This window comes from Dermacentor albipictus, chromosome 4, assembly GCF_038994185.2.
Source record: "Dermacentor albipictus isolate Rhodes 1998 colony chromosome 4, USDA_Dalb.pri_finalv2, whole genome shotgun sequence".
NCBI classification, from domain to species: domain Eukaryota; kingdom Metazoa; phylum Arthropoda; class Arachnida; order Ixodida; family Ixodidae; genus Dermacentor; species Dermacentor albipictus.
The window spans coordinates 68,837,310-68,853,103 of record NC_091824.1 but is presented as its reverse complement, the minus strand read 5'-3'; the positions used below and the strand labels follow the sequence as shown (position 1 = coordinate 68,853,103).

Genomic DNA, 15,794 nt, shown 5'->3' with positions numbered 1-15,794 from the left:
AAATATAAACAAATAGAAGAATGTAAGCCACTCATGACAAAATGTCAACAGAGTGAGCCTTACAACCGTCCTTTCAGCATTGCCGAATTGAGAGCTGCCTTGAGCGCATGCAAGAGCTCCGCACCAGGATCTGATAGAATCATGTACGAAATGCTGAAAAACTTACACAATGACACACAAGTAACACTACTTACACTTTTCAACACTATCTGGGACGCAGGGTACCTTCCGACCACATGGAAAGAAGCCATTGTGGTCCCTGTTTTAAAACAAGGCAAAGATCCTTCCTCAGTGGCAAGCTACCGCCCGATAGCCCTCACAAGTTGCATGTGTAAGGTATTTGAAAAAATGATAAATCGGCGACTGATCCATTTCCTTGAACAGAACAAAATGCTTGATCCCTATCAGTGTGGCTTCCGAGAAGGGCGCTCCACAACCGACCATCTTGTACGTATTGAGGGAAATATCCGGGACGCATTTATACATAAACAGTTCTTCCTCTCGATATTTCTCGATATGGAAAAGGCGTATGACACAACGTGGCGATACGGCATCTTGCGAGACTTATCGGAAATGGGCATTCGTGGTAATATCTTCAACGTAATGAAAAGCTACTTGTCCGATAGTACCTTCCGGGTGAAAGTCGGCAATGTGCTGTCACGTCCTTTTACACAAGAAACTGGTGTACCCCAGGGAGGCGTGCTCAGCTGCACACTTTTTATTGTTAAGATGACAACGCTTCGTGCTTCCTTACCACCGGTCATTTTGTATTCCGTCTATGTGGACGACATTCAAATAGGCTTCAAATCCTGTAACCTCGCAGTATGCGAGAGACAGGTACAGCATGGATTGAACAAGGTGTCAGGGTGGGCAGAGAAAAATGGTTTTAAAATCAATCCTCAAAAGAGTTCTTGCGTGCTGTTTACAAGGAAGAGAGGCCTGGTTCCGGATCCTTGCTTGGAAATGTGTGGACATCAGATACCTGTAAACAAAGAGCACAAATTTCTAGGTGTTATACTCGACAATAAACTTACTTTCGTCCCACACATTAAACATCTTAAAGAAAAGTGTCTGAAAACAATGAACCTAATGAAACTTCTATCCCAGACTACGTGGTGACAGGAAGTGCCTAATGAATCTCTATAAAAGCCTCATCCGGTCACGATTAGATTATGGTGCCGTGGTATATAACCCTGCCGCCCCGAGCGCACTAAAGATGCTTGACCCTGTTCACCATCTAGGTATCCGCTTAGCCACGGGCGCCTTCAGAACAAGCCCGATTGAAAGTTTATATGCCGAATCGAATGAATGGTCTCTCCACCTACAGAGATCATACGTTAGCTTTACATATTTCCTTAAAATACGCTCCAATCCTGAACATCCATGTTTTCATAACGTTACCGATATGACGTGCGCTACACTTTTCAGCAATCGTCCCTCCATAAGACAGCCTTTCTCGCTGCGTGTGAAGCAGCTTAGCGATGAAATGCATGTCCCGCTCCTCGAGCATCGCTTAATGCACCTAACCAAGCTCTTACCTCCTTGGGAGTGGCAGGTGATACAATGTGACATATCCTTTATAAAAGTTACAAAGTACGCTCCTGAGGCCGAAATCCGAATGCACTTCCTAGAACTCCAGCACAAGCACTCCTGCGCAGAGTTCTACACAGACGCTTCGAAGTCAAATGCCGGGGTATCCTATGCAGCCGTCGGCCCATCGTTTTCGGAATGCGATGTACTGCATCCGGAAACAAGTATCTTTACGGCCGAGGCCTACGCACTACTCTCTGCTGTAAAGCACATAAGAAAATCGAAACTTCCGAAAGCAGCGATCTATACAGACTCTCTCAGCGTCGTGAAGGCCTTAATGTCACTCAGCAAACATAAAAATACCGTATTTAATGAACTCTACACCGTCTTGTGTAAAGCGTACGTATCTAACCAGCATATCATTATATGCTGGGTGCCTGGCTATAGGAGCATCGAGGACAACGTTCTGGCGGACGAGATGGCCACGTCTATCGCATCGCAAGCCGTTAACCCTACCGCTGAGGTGCCTGTCACAGATCTCAGGCCTTTCTTGCGAAGGAGGATGCGCGGCCACTGGCAACGCATGTGGGACGCGGAAACAGATAATAAGCTCCACCTAATTAAGCCACAGTTAGGACTCTGGCCCTCTGCTACAAAATCACGCCGAACAGATGTCCTATTCTGTCGTCTAAGAATAGGACACACATTTGGCACCCACAATTTTTTACTCACTGGAAATGAGCCCCCAACCTGTGGGAGATGCGGAGAGAGGCTGACCGTCCTCCATGTCCTCCTGGAGTGTCGGAAAGCCGAATCTGACAGAAAGAAACATTTTCCGTTAGCATACCGGCAGCATATTCCCCTTCATCCTGTAATGTTACTTGGCCCAGAACCACTCTTTGACACTAACGCAGTCCTAGACTTCCTGAAAGATGTTGTGTTACATGTAATTAGCCCCATACGTTCATAGCGTCTCCTCTCTCCAGAGGATGCCGCTGTGATAGCTATCTTGTATAGCATATGCCTCTCGGCCCTTGCGTTTCAAGGGCTCTGGCGAGGCAGTAGTGCTCTTAGACAATTTTAGTCTCTCGCATATTTTATATAATGCATCATTCTTCTTGATGTATTTTAGTGATCATAGTACATGTCTTTATTCATTGCCATAATTTTATTACGGGTAATTTTTATGCAATTTACACAAACTCTTTTAGGCCCCTCTACAGCCAAGTCACTTTAAATTAACAGAGCCCATCAGACCACGACATATTCATTACCACTAGCATGGCGCTCTTTGGCCATACCTGGCCCTTGCGCCATTAAACCTCAAACATCATCATCATCACAGTTCGCTCTAGTATTTGTATGAGGCTCCATGGTTCGTTCGTTCCCTGCAGTTAAGGCTGCCACCAGTTGCTACGGGGGCTGGGCTTCGGCGTCCTTCAACAGCGTCTTTTGGGGGCTTGAATCAGTTTTACCATCGGAGAGGGTTAGGCAGGGAAGACGAGGTGATGTAAAAAATAATAACAGACGTTTAATATATCATTACGGGTGAGCAGTGCGCTCCAAGACAAAAATACAGCAATGTTGAGCGTGCGTGCACCTACACGCAAGGACAGAGAAGATGTCTCCTGGGGCGGCTCGCTGGTTTTCTTATACCCTCCACCATCCGGGCAACCTCATTCTATCTTGCTCCTTGGTAGAGTACCGTGTCAGCACACGTCGGGTCAACCCGCACAGAGGAATACAGAGGAAAACCACTCCCGGGCGTAGAGGACGTTAACGTAGGACAAAGGAGAGTAGGATTTGCACTCGTTCATAATCCCGTCGCACGCATCGGACGGACAACTTTTTTCATGTTGACGAGCGCGGCGATTAGGCGCGTCGTGTTTCAGGCGTTTGACATCCGCTCCATTCATTGCGGCACAAAGTGAACCGTAACACTGCCGACGTGTGTGTCGTTCATGAGAATTCGTCGCAGCCTCAACGCCGCAGCCGCGATTCCTGAGTGCCGAGCTCGGTGCCGTTTCCGAATTACGCAAGCACCTGGTCGCACTGCTGGTGCTTTTGCCATGACTGCCTGGGCGATAAACACCGCTCGCGTTTTCTACGGCACGGGACAGGCTTAGCGCAAACCGCTGTCGGCCATGAAAAAAAGTTGACGTTTAGTTATCGTGCGTGCAATCTTTCATTTGCATTTCGTAACATGTATGGAAGCGGCTGGCACTCTTAAAGAGAGACAGACATTGAATAGCGCTTTACGATTATGGCGGCCTTCGGCAGCCGGTGAGAGAGGTTTGTGCCGGGAGTGGGCCGCTACGCAGAATGCGTGACAGACAGCCGCGACAGAACTACGTATAGAAACGAAAGAGACGTGTTCACGTTTCTTAAGAATGGTAAAATGTCACTGTTCGACAGCCGCCAGTATTGGTGGTGTGACCAGGTGTTTCTGTAATTTGGAAATGGGGCCTTGGCAACCGTGGTTGCGGCGCCGCCGCACTATAGTGGCAGTGGCGATTGCAAATTCCGATGAACAGCACGCGCATCGGCGTGATTCGAGCGAGCGACCGAGCGAGCGAGCGGGCCAGCGTGTAAGGATGGGCGTGCTGCAACGCTCTCGACTGCAAGAACCACGCCGTCAGACGGCGCCCATGCACATCCCATTTGCCACGCGCTTCCCTGCTCGCCAAACTTACGAGCGCGACTGTACAATGTGGGATGTGTTTCAGCATTCTAAATCTGCAGCTTCTAGCCTTGTGTGCACCGCGTATAGACGGGAGCAAAAGTAAAGAAACGCAGAGTCAGAGAGGAAAGAAATATTCTAGAAAAGCCATTAAAAAAGAAATTCTGGGGTTTTACGCACGTGCCAAAACCACAATTTGATTATGAGGCACTCCGTAGGGGGGGGGGGGGGGGAGACTTCCGGGCTAATGCTTGACTAACTGGGGTTCTTTAACGTGCATACAATGCAGGATACACTGGTCTTTTTTTTTTTTGCATTTCACCCCAGTCAAAATACATTCGATCCCGTGCCCTCTGGCTTATCTGCGCAACGCCACAGCCACTATACGCCACCATGGCGGGTCAGAAAAGCCGTGCAACGTGCAGTTATCTCAATATACTGCATTAGCAGAATTAGGCGCACCACTTGGTTCAAGCCTACATGGTTAGGCCGCGAATAGACAGACAGACAGACAACGAACTTTATTTAGTCCTGAGGAGCTACTTTCAGGACCTCCTAACGGGAGGCCATTGTAGCCGCTGGCCGCGCCCACGTAAAGGACAGAACGCCGTGACGCTCCGCTCTTTCCTGGGCCCTCTGGATAGCCTGGGCTTGCTTTCGGAGTACCGTGCTTCTGATGGCCTCCTCCCACTCGGCTTCGCTGGAGAGGAAGTCGTTAGGCAACGCGGGACATCGCCAGAGCATGTGAGCCATTGAGCAAAAGGTTTCAGTGCAGTCAGGACAACTAGGGTCCACATCCGAGTACATCCTACTGAGGAATCCCCGCGACGGGAAAGATCCCGTCTGCAGCATTCTAAAAATATATTTTCCTGATACACGTGCTCATGACTATCACATGCAAGGCTATATGTGCACCGGCAGTAACGAAAGCACGCTTCCCTGCTCTCCGTTGGCCTAAAGCTGACAAGACCGCTTGTCAGAGTGTTCGCTACGCGTTTGTTCTGGCTTTGTTCGGCTGCTGTTAATTCCTTACGTAGGTGGTTTCAAAGAGACAGCAACAAGCGGACAAAGCATGCTCCCTCACCAGAGACTAATTGACAGTAAAAAGCTACTCAAGTAGGGCAACGTAGTTAACAGAGCTAGCGGATTTGAATGCATTTGGCTTATAGTACGAACCTTTGGTAAGTGTGAAGAGTGCCGATATGCAACAAGAAATGGCTAGAGAAACGACAGAGAGGGAGAGACAGGGAGGTTAGCGAGGTTTTAGACCGGCTGCGGTAAAATTCAAAGCGGGTAAAATATTACGAAGGTAAAAATCCAATAATGATAATGGTCTCAAATGTACGCGCGAATGTTAAATCGACTGGGGCGTCCATGAACTCACTGGAGATTCTAACTTCCAATTAAACCCACGTATTAGTGTATATGGGAGTGTAGTGTGGGGTGTATCGCGTGTAGTCTGCTTAGATGTATGTGTTGGTTTGTAATTGTCGCCATGCTACGGCGTCTTCACGTGAGAGGGTCTTGTGTGGAAGTGGGTATTGTCGTCTTTTCAATCTCCGTTGTTGTATTACGGCATTGTATTACAAAAGTACGGGCTGCATAGATGCGGCCGTATCACTCTATTGTGGCGCCCGGCTGGCATGAACTCGGGCTTGTTACGACTTTGCACCGCTACACCACTATTACGACTTTGTGGTGGTCCCGTAGCGCTCGTCACCCGTTTCGTGACAGAGCGTTGGTAGCGAAGACTCCGAGTCAGGCGTCGGTGAGAATAACGAAAGGGATTTTATACATTATATACAGGTCATTATACAGGACAGGATCGGATCGGCACTGGGGCCGAGAGCTCACAGCAAACGCGACTGTTCTCGCACGGCGACGTCCGGCGAAAACGCGTGACACATCTCACCCCAGTCGAGAGCGGCACTGGCTCCCGGTGGGTCGGCGGATCCGGTTTTCGAGGCGGCCGCCTCGCGGCTTTATAATCCCCGAGAACCATTGTCACTCAAACGGCCCAATACAAAGCCAGCACTCGACGGTCGTCCGAGAGGTCCAACCAGCGTCCGCGCTGGCCACCCGGTTCAAAGTTCGCGCGCGCGGTGACCTCCAGGCAAAAGGAGGTGCGGCGCCGGGCTGTCTGGCACTCGGTGACACGTTTGAACATGTTGCCTGCCGATGCTTCTCCGCAGGACACCGCTGCCTGACGGATCAGCATCTTGACTTGTCAAGGGAGAATTTGGGCGCTCGCAGGATAAAGTCTGCATCTTGCAGATTCGGAATCCGGGATGGTGGTAATGGCACAACAGGCTGTAGCGTATCACACACTGATTTCCATGGAGAGACTCGTGTGCTGCAGTCCATACTATGCCAACGTCCGGGAATTTGGAGGCTTGTTTGAGAAGCCGGTGGGCAAGAAAAGATAGCCTGCCTCTGGTGTAGCCACGACAAGCTGCTTCGGAGTCAGTAATAATTGTGACGCGCTCGTTGGTTTGACTGGAGGTGATGGCCAAGGCGATGGCTGTCTCTTCCGCTTCGAGGGCATTGATAGTGCAGACCGTGATCGAGACCACCGCGTGAAGGTTATGCTTGACAACGCTGGCCGTCATGGCTGCCCTTTGAGGGCATACTGCTCAGCATCTGCTTAGCTTGTGGTGGGAAGATTGCCGTATCCTTGTCTGGAGGGTCTTTGCGCGAGCTTGGCGACGATCGGCATGATGTTCCGTGTGCATACTTCTGGGGATGGGGGCTATACTTTGATGTGCTCCCGGATTGTTTGATGGCGCCCGATAGACTGCTTGTTCGTGGACTCGGCCCGGTGGTGGGTATCCTATGCACGCTAGGACCTTTCCTTTCTGTCTGTTGAGATGAGAGCTAGGCGTTCTCGTTGGCTTGTGAGGTGGCGTCTTTGAATTATCTTATTGTGTTTGGGCTGTAAGTGCTTCGAGCTTGAGTGTGGCTATTTGCTGGAGTAGGCCGAGTGGTTGCTTGTATGCTTTCCACAGACGTATGCCTCTATTATTTTTATTTTTAGTAGGAAGGGGCAGGTACGGGGCAATGTAGGCGATGCGACTGATTATCATGGCCTGGACGAGCCGGGTTATGTCGTCTTCTTTCAGTCCGTATTTTCTGGTGGTGTTGCGGCTGACCATTCGCATGGTTTGGAAGGTGGTCTGCTTGAGACGTTGGATGGTGTATTCGCCTCCGCCGTCCTGTCGTATGAGGATGCCGAGGATGCGGACGTGGTTTGCTGTGCGTATTTCTTTTACCGTCGTGTGATGTGGGCTATTTCATTACGTTTTCTTCGGTATTTCTGTCGAACGCCCTACAGTTCGGACTTCACGGTGGAGCATCGGAGACCGCTTGCTTTTGCATATTGCTGGACGACGTCGGTCGCTTGTTGGAGAGCGGCTTGTTTCTCTCCTTCGGAATCAGTGGGGGTCCATATAGTGATATCATCAGCGTAAAATGCGTGCCTGATTCCTGCTGTCGAGATGAGCTTGTCAGGTAGTTTCATCATAGCAATGTTGAAAAGGGTGAGTGATAGAACAGCACCTTGTGGGGCCTATTATGGCCGTGTGGTTGGTTAGGAAGGCGCTTTTGTAGTTGTATTACGACCACATTTGGTGAGACTTAAGTTTGTAAATATGGTGTCGAAAGCGCCTTTGAGGTTGGGTGCTAGGATCGCTGCGGTGTTGTGTGGGGAGATGTGTTTAAAGACTTGTTCCTTCAGCTAAAGGAAGATGTGGGTAGAATGGTGGGGCTGAAATCCGAACACCGTTTCTAAAAGCAAGTCACTGAATTCTATTTAGGTTTGAAGTCAGTTTAGAATGACATGTTCCAGTAGCATCCCTAGGCATGAAGTCATTGATATTGATCTCAAATTCTCTAAGCTGGAGGTTTTACCAGGCTTTAGAATGGGGATGATGTCCTTGTGCTACCGATCCGGTGGTAACGTACCCACTTCCCAATGATGATTAAAGAGGTCAGTAAGAGAGTGAATGGTGTCGTCGTCCAGACTGTGCAGGAGCTTCTAATTTATTTTGACCTTGCCTGGGGTGGTGTTTCGTGTGAGTGCATGAATCGCTTGTTGCACCTCAGAGATGGTGATGGGCTTGTACATGTCGTGGTTGTCGTCCTTGCTGTACTTGAATTTGAAATCGCCTATGTACCGGGCCCGCAACTCGCCCGGGAAGTCCTCGTCAGAACCCGGATGGTTGCAGAGGAGACATTGAATTGTTTGCTGGCTAACTGCTTTTCTTTGTTTGTGGTCAAGAAGATGGCTTAGCAGCGAACATGTTTTGGCCATGCTAAGACTGCCCTGCAACTTGTTGCATAGTTGTTGCCATTTGTGATGGGTGGGCTCCCCAGCACAAAATTATGAGGTTGCCGTGAGGTGCGCTATACGTAGTTTCACTTACATTGCCTAACAAAGCATTGATGGGCCTCCCCCAAGTGAAGAAAGAGCGATTCTACGGCTGGTATGTCTGGGGTGAGTGTGATGTGTTTCGAATGCCTGTCTAGCTCTACCGGAGCTCTCGTACCCACTGTTGGTGATCCACAGTACCCGCACTATAAGTGTATATAACTTGTTCCGGCAGTCTCCACGTGGTTCGGTGGGCGTAACATTGTATGTACCGACCAACGCCTCCTTCAACACGTTTAAGTTAGAAGATAACTCACGCAACGTCACCAACGCAAGCAGCGGAGAAAAACGGAAGACATCGCTCCCTGTTATGTGTGTCTTTCGGCTCTCGCGACGATCCAGATACCCCTAGATGTGAACTCGAAAAAACGATCGAAGGGAGTCGGCGTTTTGCGTCTTCATGCCACCAAGGGAGATTTCATTGATCTTCATCTGCTGGCGTTCCGTGCATATGTAGTACGAAACTACCAGCTGATAAAACATATCCTCCTCCATTCCACGTTGTGAAAGTGGATGCACAGCGAAGCTGTTTTGCGGACGTTACGCGAGATTACACAAGCCCCACCATCACAAGCGACGTACGTCGCGCGCGCACGGACGTGTGTGCACATCCGCATTACATCCTCATTACATCCTCATTCTTCTAGGCCGTCCGCGAAGCACCAGTGCCATATTGAACTACACTATTGTGTAAAAAATTCCCCGACGATTACGATACTCCCTACAGCAAAATTTTAGCGCAGCTACATACGCGTGTCATTTCGCGATATATTGGCTGGCGTGGACAATCGGTCTCGTGTGGAACGTTGCAAACAAGTCGAAGTGTGGCGCCACTGCCTCACTAATCTGGAGAGCAAGAGAGCCAGCGCGTGGGTGACGCGTGGGCGCGATTCACAGAAGCCGCCGCCGACAAACCTCCCAGACGACGCGAGCTACCCTGGTGCCATCTCGTAGCCACCGTCGCCGCACTACGCTTTTCTTCTCTCACTTTCGCCATACCCTCCTCCGCTTTCCGCCTCATGGTTCCGCTGCACCCTCCTCTCCGCTTTCCTCCTCACGCCTCTTCTCTCTCGCCGATTTTTTTTATATCCCTTCGCGCCCCATTCGCTCTCATCTTTCGCTGTGCTCGTTCGCTCGGTCACGCCAGGAACGCCGACACTCATCGCAGGAGCGGGCGCCTGAGAGCAGCGCTCAACAATAAATTACCTCAGCGATTGCGTAAAGTACGACAGACACGCAAGCTGCAGGCATGGTAGCTTCCGATAGTTTTTCGAATATAGGAGAAAACATAAATCTGTTACGCAGAAACCGAAAGACAAAGTCGTTTTGTAGCTGCCGTTTGTTTTTGGGTCTGCCGCCTGGCCCAAGTGCCTATTTGCACATTTCTACCGCGCCACCAGTTGTAACGCGCAGTTAAATTGCCTGCCCTAATATAAAAAAAAACTAACTTGGTGCCGATTCTACCGCGCACATCAAGTAACGAAACCTGAGTCGACGTGTACCGTGTTGAACCGATCTTACGGAACATATAAAAGCACACAGACAGGCACGCACCTGAATATTAGCGGCCAGTGGCTATCAGAGTCCAACGACCCCTCATTTTCGCTGTCCACCTACAACAGAAAGTCATCTTCAATCCCATTAAATGCGCTAGAAACGCTACAAGGCTGGCGCAGCCATTATCTGCTGGAAGGCATTCCACACACCGTGGACCCACCTGGCGATGTCTCTGAGCGACGCTTTCTCTAGACGACCAGTTAGATGGTAGTGTGGCTAGCTTCCTCGCATTGACCTTTCTTTTAGTAAGAATTGGTTTCATTTTTTGGTTTTGAGTAGAATTATTCCCCATTGTAACGCGCATGTCAATTTGAACGCACCTTGTATTGAAAAGAGGTGCGCGTTAGAATCGTACAATTACGGTAATTGAATTTCTCAAAGTAACGTGTGTCATAAAATTTGTAAAGTACGACTTCCACACAACTTAGACATAATAGCATCGAATTTCAATTCGAGTGTACGAGAAAACATAATTCTGTTACGCGGAAACTCAAAGACCCCCTTTTCCGCTGCCGTTTTTTGACTGAGCACGCCGCGAAAAAACCCGACCAACTAGAGACTAACAGCTTCGGTGTAAGATAACGCCATTTCAGACTTGCATCCTAGAACGTCGGAACTTTGCATAGAGTATCCTCCCATGACAACGGAAAAACACAATTGAAACTCCTCTTTTGTTCAGGTGAAGCGGGTACAATGACGCTTACGTACAGTCGTGTTCAATGTGAGCTCCTGCAGTACGAATAAAACGGGCCCTCAAGATTGCAGCCGTGCCGACATACAAACAATTGATGAACTGAACACTGTTACAATTACCGGTATTCATTAAACCAGTTGTTCGTGTATGCCTTCACCACGGAGCAGTCTTGGGTCACATTAGACCACGGGCACCGTCTTTCAGGACATCTTGAACGTGAATGTACACAACAACCCCTTCCTCCGTGCAGTTAGCACGCAGCTTATACTTTTCTCACTGCCTGATTAGGCCTTCCTTCACAGGTCTTAACAATTCATGATTCGCGCGTAGCCAACATCGTCCCTTATTTACGACTCTCTTTTGCTGCTGGATCGTTTTAAGGACGACATCTCGCTCGAGAGGCCCTTGTGCCAGAATGACAAGGCTCCGGCACTACGAAGTAGAGCCCGCAGCGGTTATTGCAGGCAAGAAAGTGCAGGGACACCCGGCAAACAACGTCTTTAGCGTTTCTTGCGCACGGAGGGTGCAACGATGTAAACATGCGAAGGTGGAAGTCGCGCATCCTGCTTTGTTCGCGCTACTCGCTCCATTTGTTTCCATTTACGCTTGTCGCAAGGTAGCGTTCGCAGCGCAATGTGCGTTAGCGCGAAAGGGAATTGTCCCAGCCCATTCACTTCTGCGCGGTGTAAGCGAAGTGAGAAAACGCAAGCGCCGTGTTTACCTCTTCTCTGTACAGTTGCGAAAGCATGGTGGCTGCTCCATTTCAGATAAACACTGCGTCTGCGCGTTCCGGGTTATGGCCTTGTACTTCCCTGACGCCGCAATGTAAAAATGACTGAAAGGAGGCCAACGTGGTGCGGGTTTGGTAGCTATGCCTGGGCGACGTGACCTAACGCGGATAAAAGGAGGGAGACTGAGAAAATTGATTAGACGTGCGCTGTACTCATAACCAGAAACTTCATTTTTCTTTTACTTTCATTGCTTCGCTGTCGCTTGGATCGGCAAGGTTTTGCGAATCCATCTTTCTGAATTATATATTTTTGTTTGTTGCCTCCTGTCGCGTATATAAACCTTTCCCTTAAATAAAAAAAAATTTGGTGTAGGTTCAGCGTATGTTCCGTCAATTTTATTTTGACGGTGTTACGTCACGCTGTGCAAGCGTAGCTATGACAAGGGCACTCGCGTTACAGTTTATATTCCGCAGGCGTCTTAGCCTTCCTAACGAGTCCCGGTAAAGTGACGAAGGAAGAAGCGGTTGAACTTGAGTTGCATGCATCCGTCCAGATTTTGATTACTTCCTCTGCCCGGTCCACGCCCTTATCTATGCGTGCTGCGCCTTGTATGCCTGACGTTTTCTGATTTGTTGTTTCTCTTGGAAAACGAAAGCAAACAAACCACATACCCGCCGTGGTTGCTCAGTGGCTATGGTGTTGGGCTGCTGAGCACAAGGTCGTGGGACCGAATCCCGGCCACGGCGGCCGCACTTCGATGGGGGCGAAATGCGAAAACACCCGTGTGCTTAGATTTAGGTGCACGTTAAAAAACCCCAGCTGGTCGAAATTTCTGGAGTCCTCCACTACGGCGTGCCTCATAATCAGAAAGTGGTTTGGCACGTAAAACTCCATAATTTAATTTTTTTAACAAACCACAGGAAGCTTGAACTGAGCGTTATACTCGAGTGTTTTCCCGTTAGCCAGTTCCCCATCGTCGTATCGCGGTTATTTGCTACATCAAAAGACAGGGAGAGACGTTTGATTATTTATTTTATTTATTTAGAAATATTGTAAGCCTTTTTACAGGCTCATACAGGAGTGGGTCACAATCAAAACAACAAAACAATGTTGGTCAAAACAGAAGAAAGCAATGAAATACGCTAATTATTAAAATTCATAGATATAACATGAAAACAAAATGACAGACCAAAGCACACAGTACAAGGCTGATAATACAGGGAAGGGGTAAGAGCTACGAACAATTCAGATGCGGTGGGAAATGGCCAAAACACACTTGCGCAGCGCAACGTTGTAGCGAAGCAGTAAATAATCGGAAACAGACCTAATCATAAAAAAGTGCACGTATTCTGGTGGCAAGTTCGTCGATGGAGTCAACATGTGCAATTGGTTCCGGCAGTGGGTCCCAGGCTTCAATTGCAGATGGAAAAAAGTCAATATTTAAATGTGTTGCAACGCGCAGTAAACTGTCTGATGCACTTACGGTGATTTGTTCTTTCCGAATGTTGGAAGGGTTGCCTAATGTACTTTGTTTTATCTATATTTATGTGCCCGTGACAAAGAAAGAAAAGGAACTTCATGGCAGCGATACGCCTTCCTGATATTAGAGTTGGGATATTTGCTCGTTCACGTAAAGCAGTGACGCTGCCGTACGGCGAGTGTCTGGAATAAATGAAACGGAGTGCCGCGCGCTGTATTCTATCAAGTTTATCAATGAGGTAAGACTGCTGCGGGGACCATACAATACTGCATACTCAAGTAGTGGCTGGAAGAGGGTTTTGTACTCAGTTAATTTGTCATGGGATGGGGCTGTTGCCAATTTCTGACGTAAGAAATTGAGCTGCCTAAATGCCTTTGCACATGTGATATCAATGTGAATGTCCCATTTGAGCGAGCTTGAGAATGTCACACCCAAATGTTTTACAGTATCTGATCTTCTTATAGCTGTGCCTCTCATGTTGTAAGTGAACATGTCAGGTACCTTTTCATGTGTAAAAGTGGCGCATGCTGTTTTACTGATGTTGAACCTCATTCCCCACCTATCACACCAATTCGCAATGCTGTTTAGTGAGATGTTTAGTTTATTTTGATCATCCACAGATGGAACAGTTGTGTAGACAACACAATCATCTGCAAAAAGACGCATGAAACGGAGGAGAGGCTGATCCCCATAGCCTGCTACTCTGCGCCGGCATGAATGGAAAAGGGAGAAAGAACGAGAGTTACGAGTAGTGCCAATGTAGACTGAGGGCGCGCACACGGATTGCCGGGATGATGGAGTCCTTCACATCTGGGAGCCAAGCCACCGAGTCGTTCTCTGCTACTTGATTTACAGTCCTGTCGAGGTCGCGCTTGTACGCCTTCAGTAAGCAGCCAACGGTTGTATTCGGGCACAGAGTAAGCCAATTTCTGCCGTTCGCGCGCGCATACTGGAGGCGTGCATAAAATAAATTAGGCCTAAGTGCGAGAATTCGGCGGAATCTCGCAAGTATCGCATTGATTTTCTGCTTAAACGTGACTGTTACTGTAACATGCATGGTCTCGCAACACTATTACGTCTGATCGGAGCGAAGGAATGCGCAGTCTAGAGTGTACGATGTGAAGCTTTTAAAATAAAGTTGTTTCCAGCCATCCATTCCTTGCCTCGGTACTGTCCTCGGTTAGTTGCAGCGCTATACTGGACTGCGACATTGCGCCAAGCTTGCATCGGAGTCATATGCTCTCTTGTCTCTTTTCATTCCCTCCTCCCGAAATAGTAGGCAGGCGTTGTGCCCCTCTCGGTGGCAGTTGTCAGCTTGCTCCCTCCCTGTTTACTTTGTGTGTGTTTAATAATAATAATAATAATAATAATAATAATAATAATAATAATAATAATAATAATAATAATAATAATCTCTTGTGAAACACGCAGGGCAAAGGAATGGAGACGACGTACTTCCTGTTGGGCGAAGACCCGGCACCTACACGGACGCTGGAGCCAGGACCAAAGATTAGGTGCGGCCAGGCCGGACAGCGGCAAGGTTCCTGAGAAACAACCCCCGGCGGTGGCGTGTTTGTAGACACTAACTGGATGCGCAAGAGTCTTATCGTTCATCTCCAACTCTTCGAGATACTTCCGGACTTCCAGCGCTGTGCTTACTTTTTTTTTTCTGCGCACTTTTTTCTGGCCCGTGCCCGCGCGCAACGTTCTGTTACGTTAGCGACAGCATCAGCACTTCCACCATGTCTATAGTGAAGAACAATCCCAACATGTGCCGCCTGTAAGTTCGGGTGACATGGGTGAGTATCACAGCCGCGATAAGTCAGAGGAAATGAAATATTGTCTCTTACTCTCTGGCTGGACTCTGATTTACTATTTGCATGAACCCGAAGGATATTTTCTAACTGATAAGTAAGTTTCCCTTATCCACTAGCACACCTACGAAAAGGCCGAGAAACGAGACAGTGGAAAGTGCCATCTTGGAAACGTCTTCCATGTAACGAATGTAGTTTCTTAGAACAAGAAAGCAAACGCAGATACGACGACAAGTTGAAACCTTTTCGCACGGACGAAAGAAACACGAAGCCATGCACAGATGAGAGCTCAGTTGTCACGACCAAGCATGCTGGAATATAACGTTACAACGGAATTCCGACGTGCTTTGCTCCTTAATAATGAACGTTACAGAAGTTGCTTAACCTGTGACCGGCACCCACTGCAATGACAAGATGTATATGAGGATTATTATTTATGTACACATGAATTACGAAGTGCTTGAATTAGAGCAATTAGAACGATAGAGCTGATTTTCTCCTCAGCCTGTTATTGTAACTTGTAATTGAGGACTGCAGTTCGAACTTTGCATTGCGAAATTCCCAGTGTCATTTAGTGTCCATTTCAGTTCATGTATGTTAATTGCGAAGAAATCCACTTTTTTCGGCGACGCCATATAACTTACGACGGTGGTGCTTCCTTTTCTGAAACAGAATAAAATGTTGGTTTCTTGATCTTGGGAATTAACATTTCAAATCAGCACGGATGCTACAAAATACGTTAAACCATTGATTTATAAAAAATTTCCTCCTGTTTAGTTTCAAAGCTGCAGGACCATCATCGTCACCATGTCACCGCACTATGAACTCGGCTGTAGCTATATAAACGACAAAACATGGATGCCAAACAAGGAGACGCACGAA

At 48.2% G+C, this 15,794-nt stretch overlaps 1 protein-coding gene across 5 annotated transcripts in view; it reads left to right on the top strand.

Moving 5' to 3' along the window:
- The window catches only part of LOC135902046 (atrial natriuretic peptide receptor 1-like), a 505,847-nt gene extending 490,900 nt beyond the window's left edge, over positions 1-14,947 (top strand). For all 5 annotated transcript variants that reach the window (XM_065431934.1, XM_065431930.1, XM_065431931.2 and 2 more), the window contains one exon: positions 14,530-14,947. In XM_065431934.1, coding sequence (XP_065288006.1) covers positions 14,530-14,646 — 117 coding nt within the window. In that variant the 3' untranslated portion in view covers positions 14,647-14,947. The remainder of the gene's footprint in view (positions 1-14,529) is intronic.
- Positions 14,948-15,794: the final 847 nt, after the last annotated feature.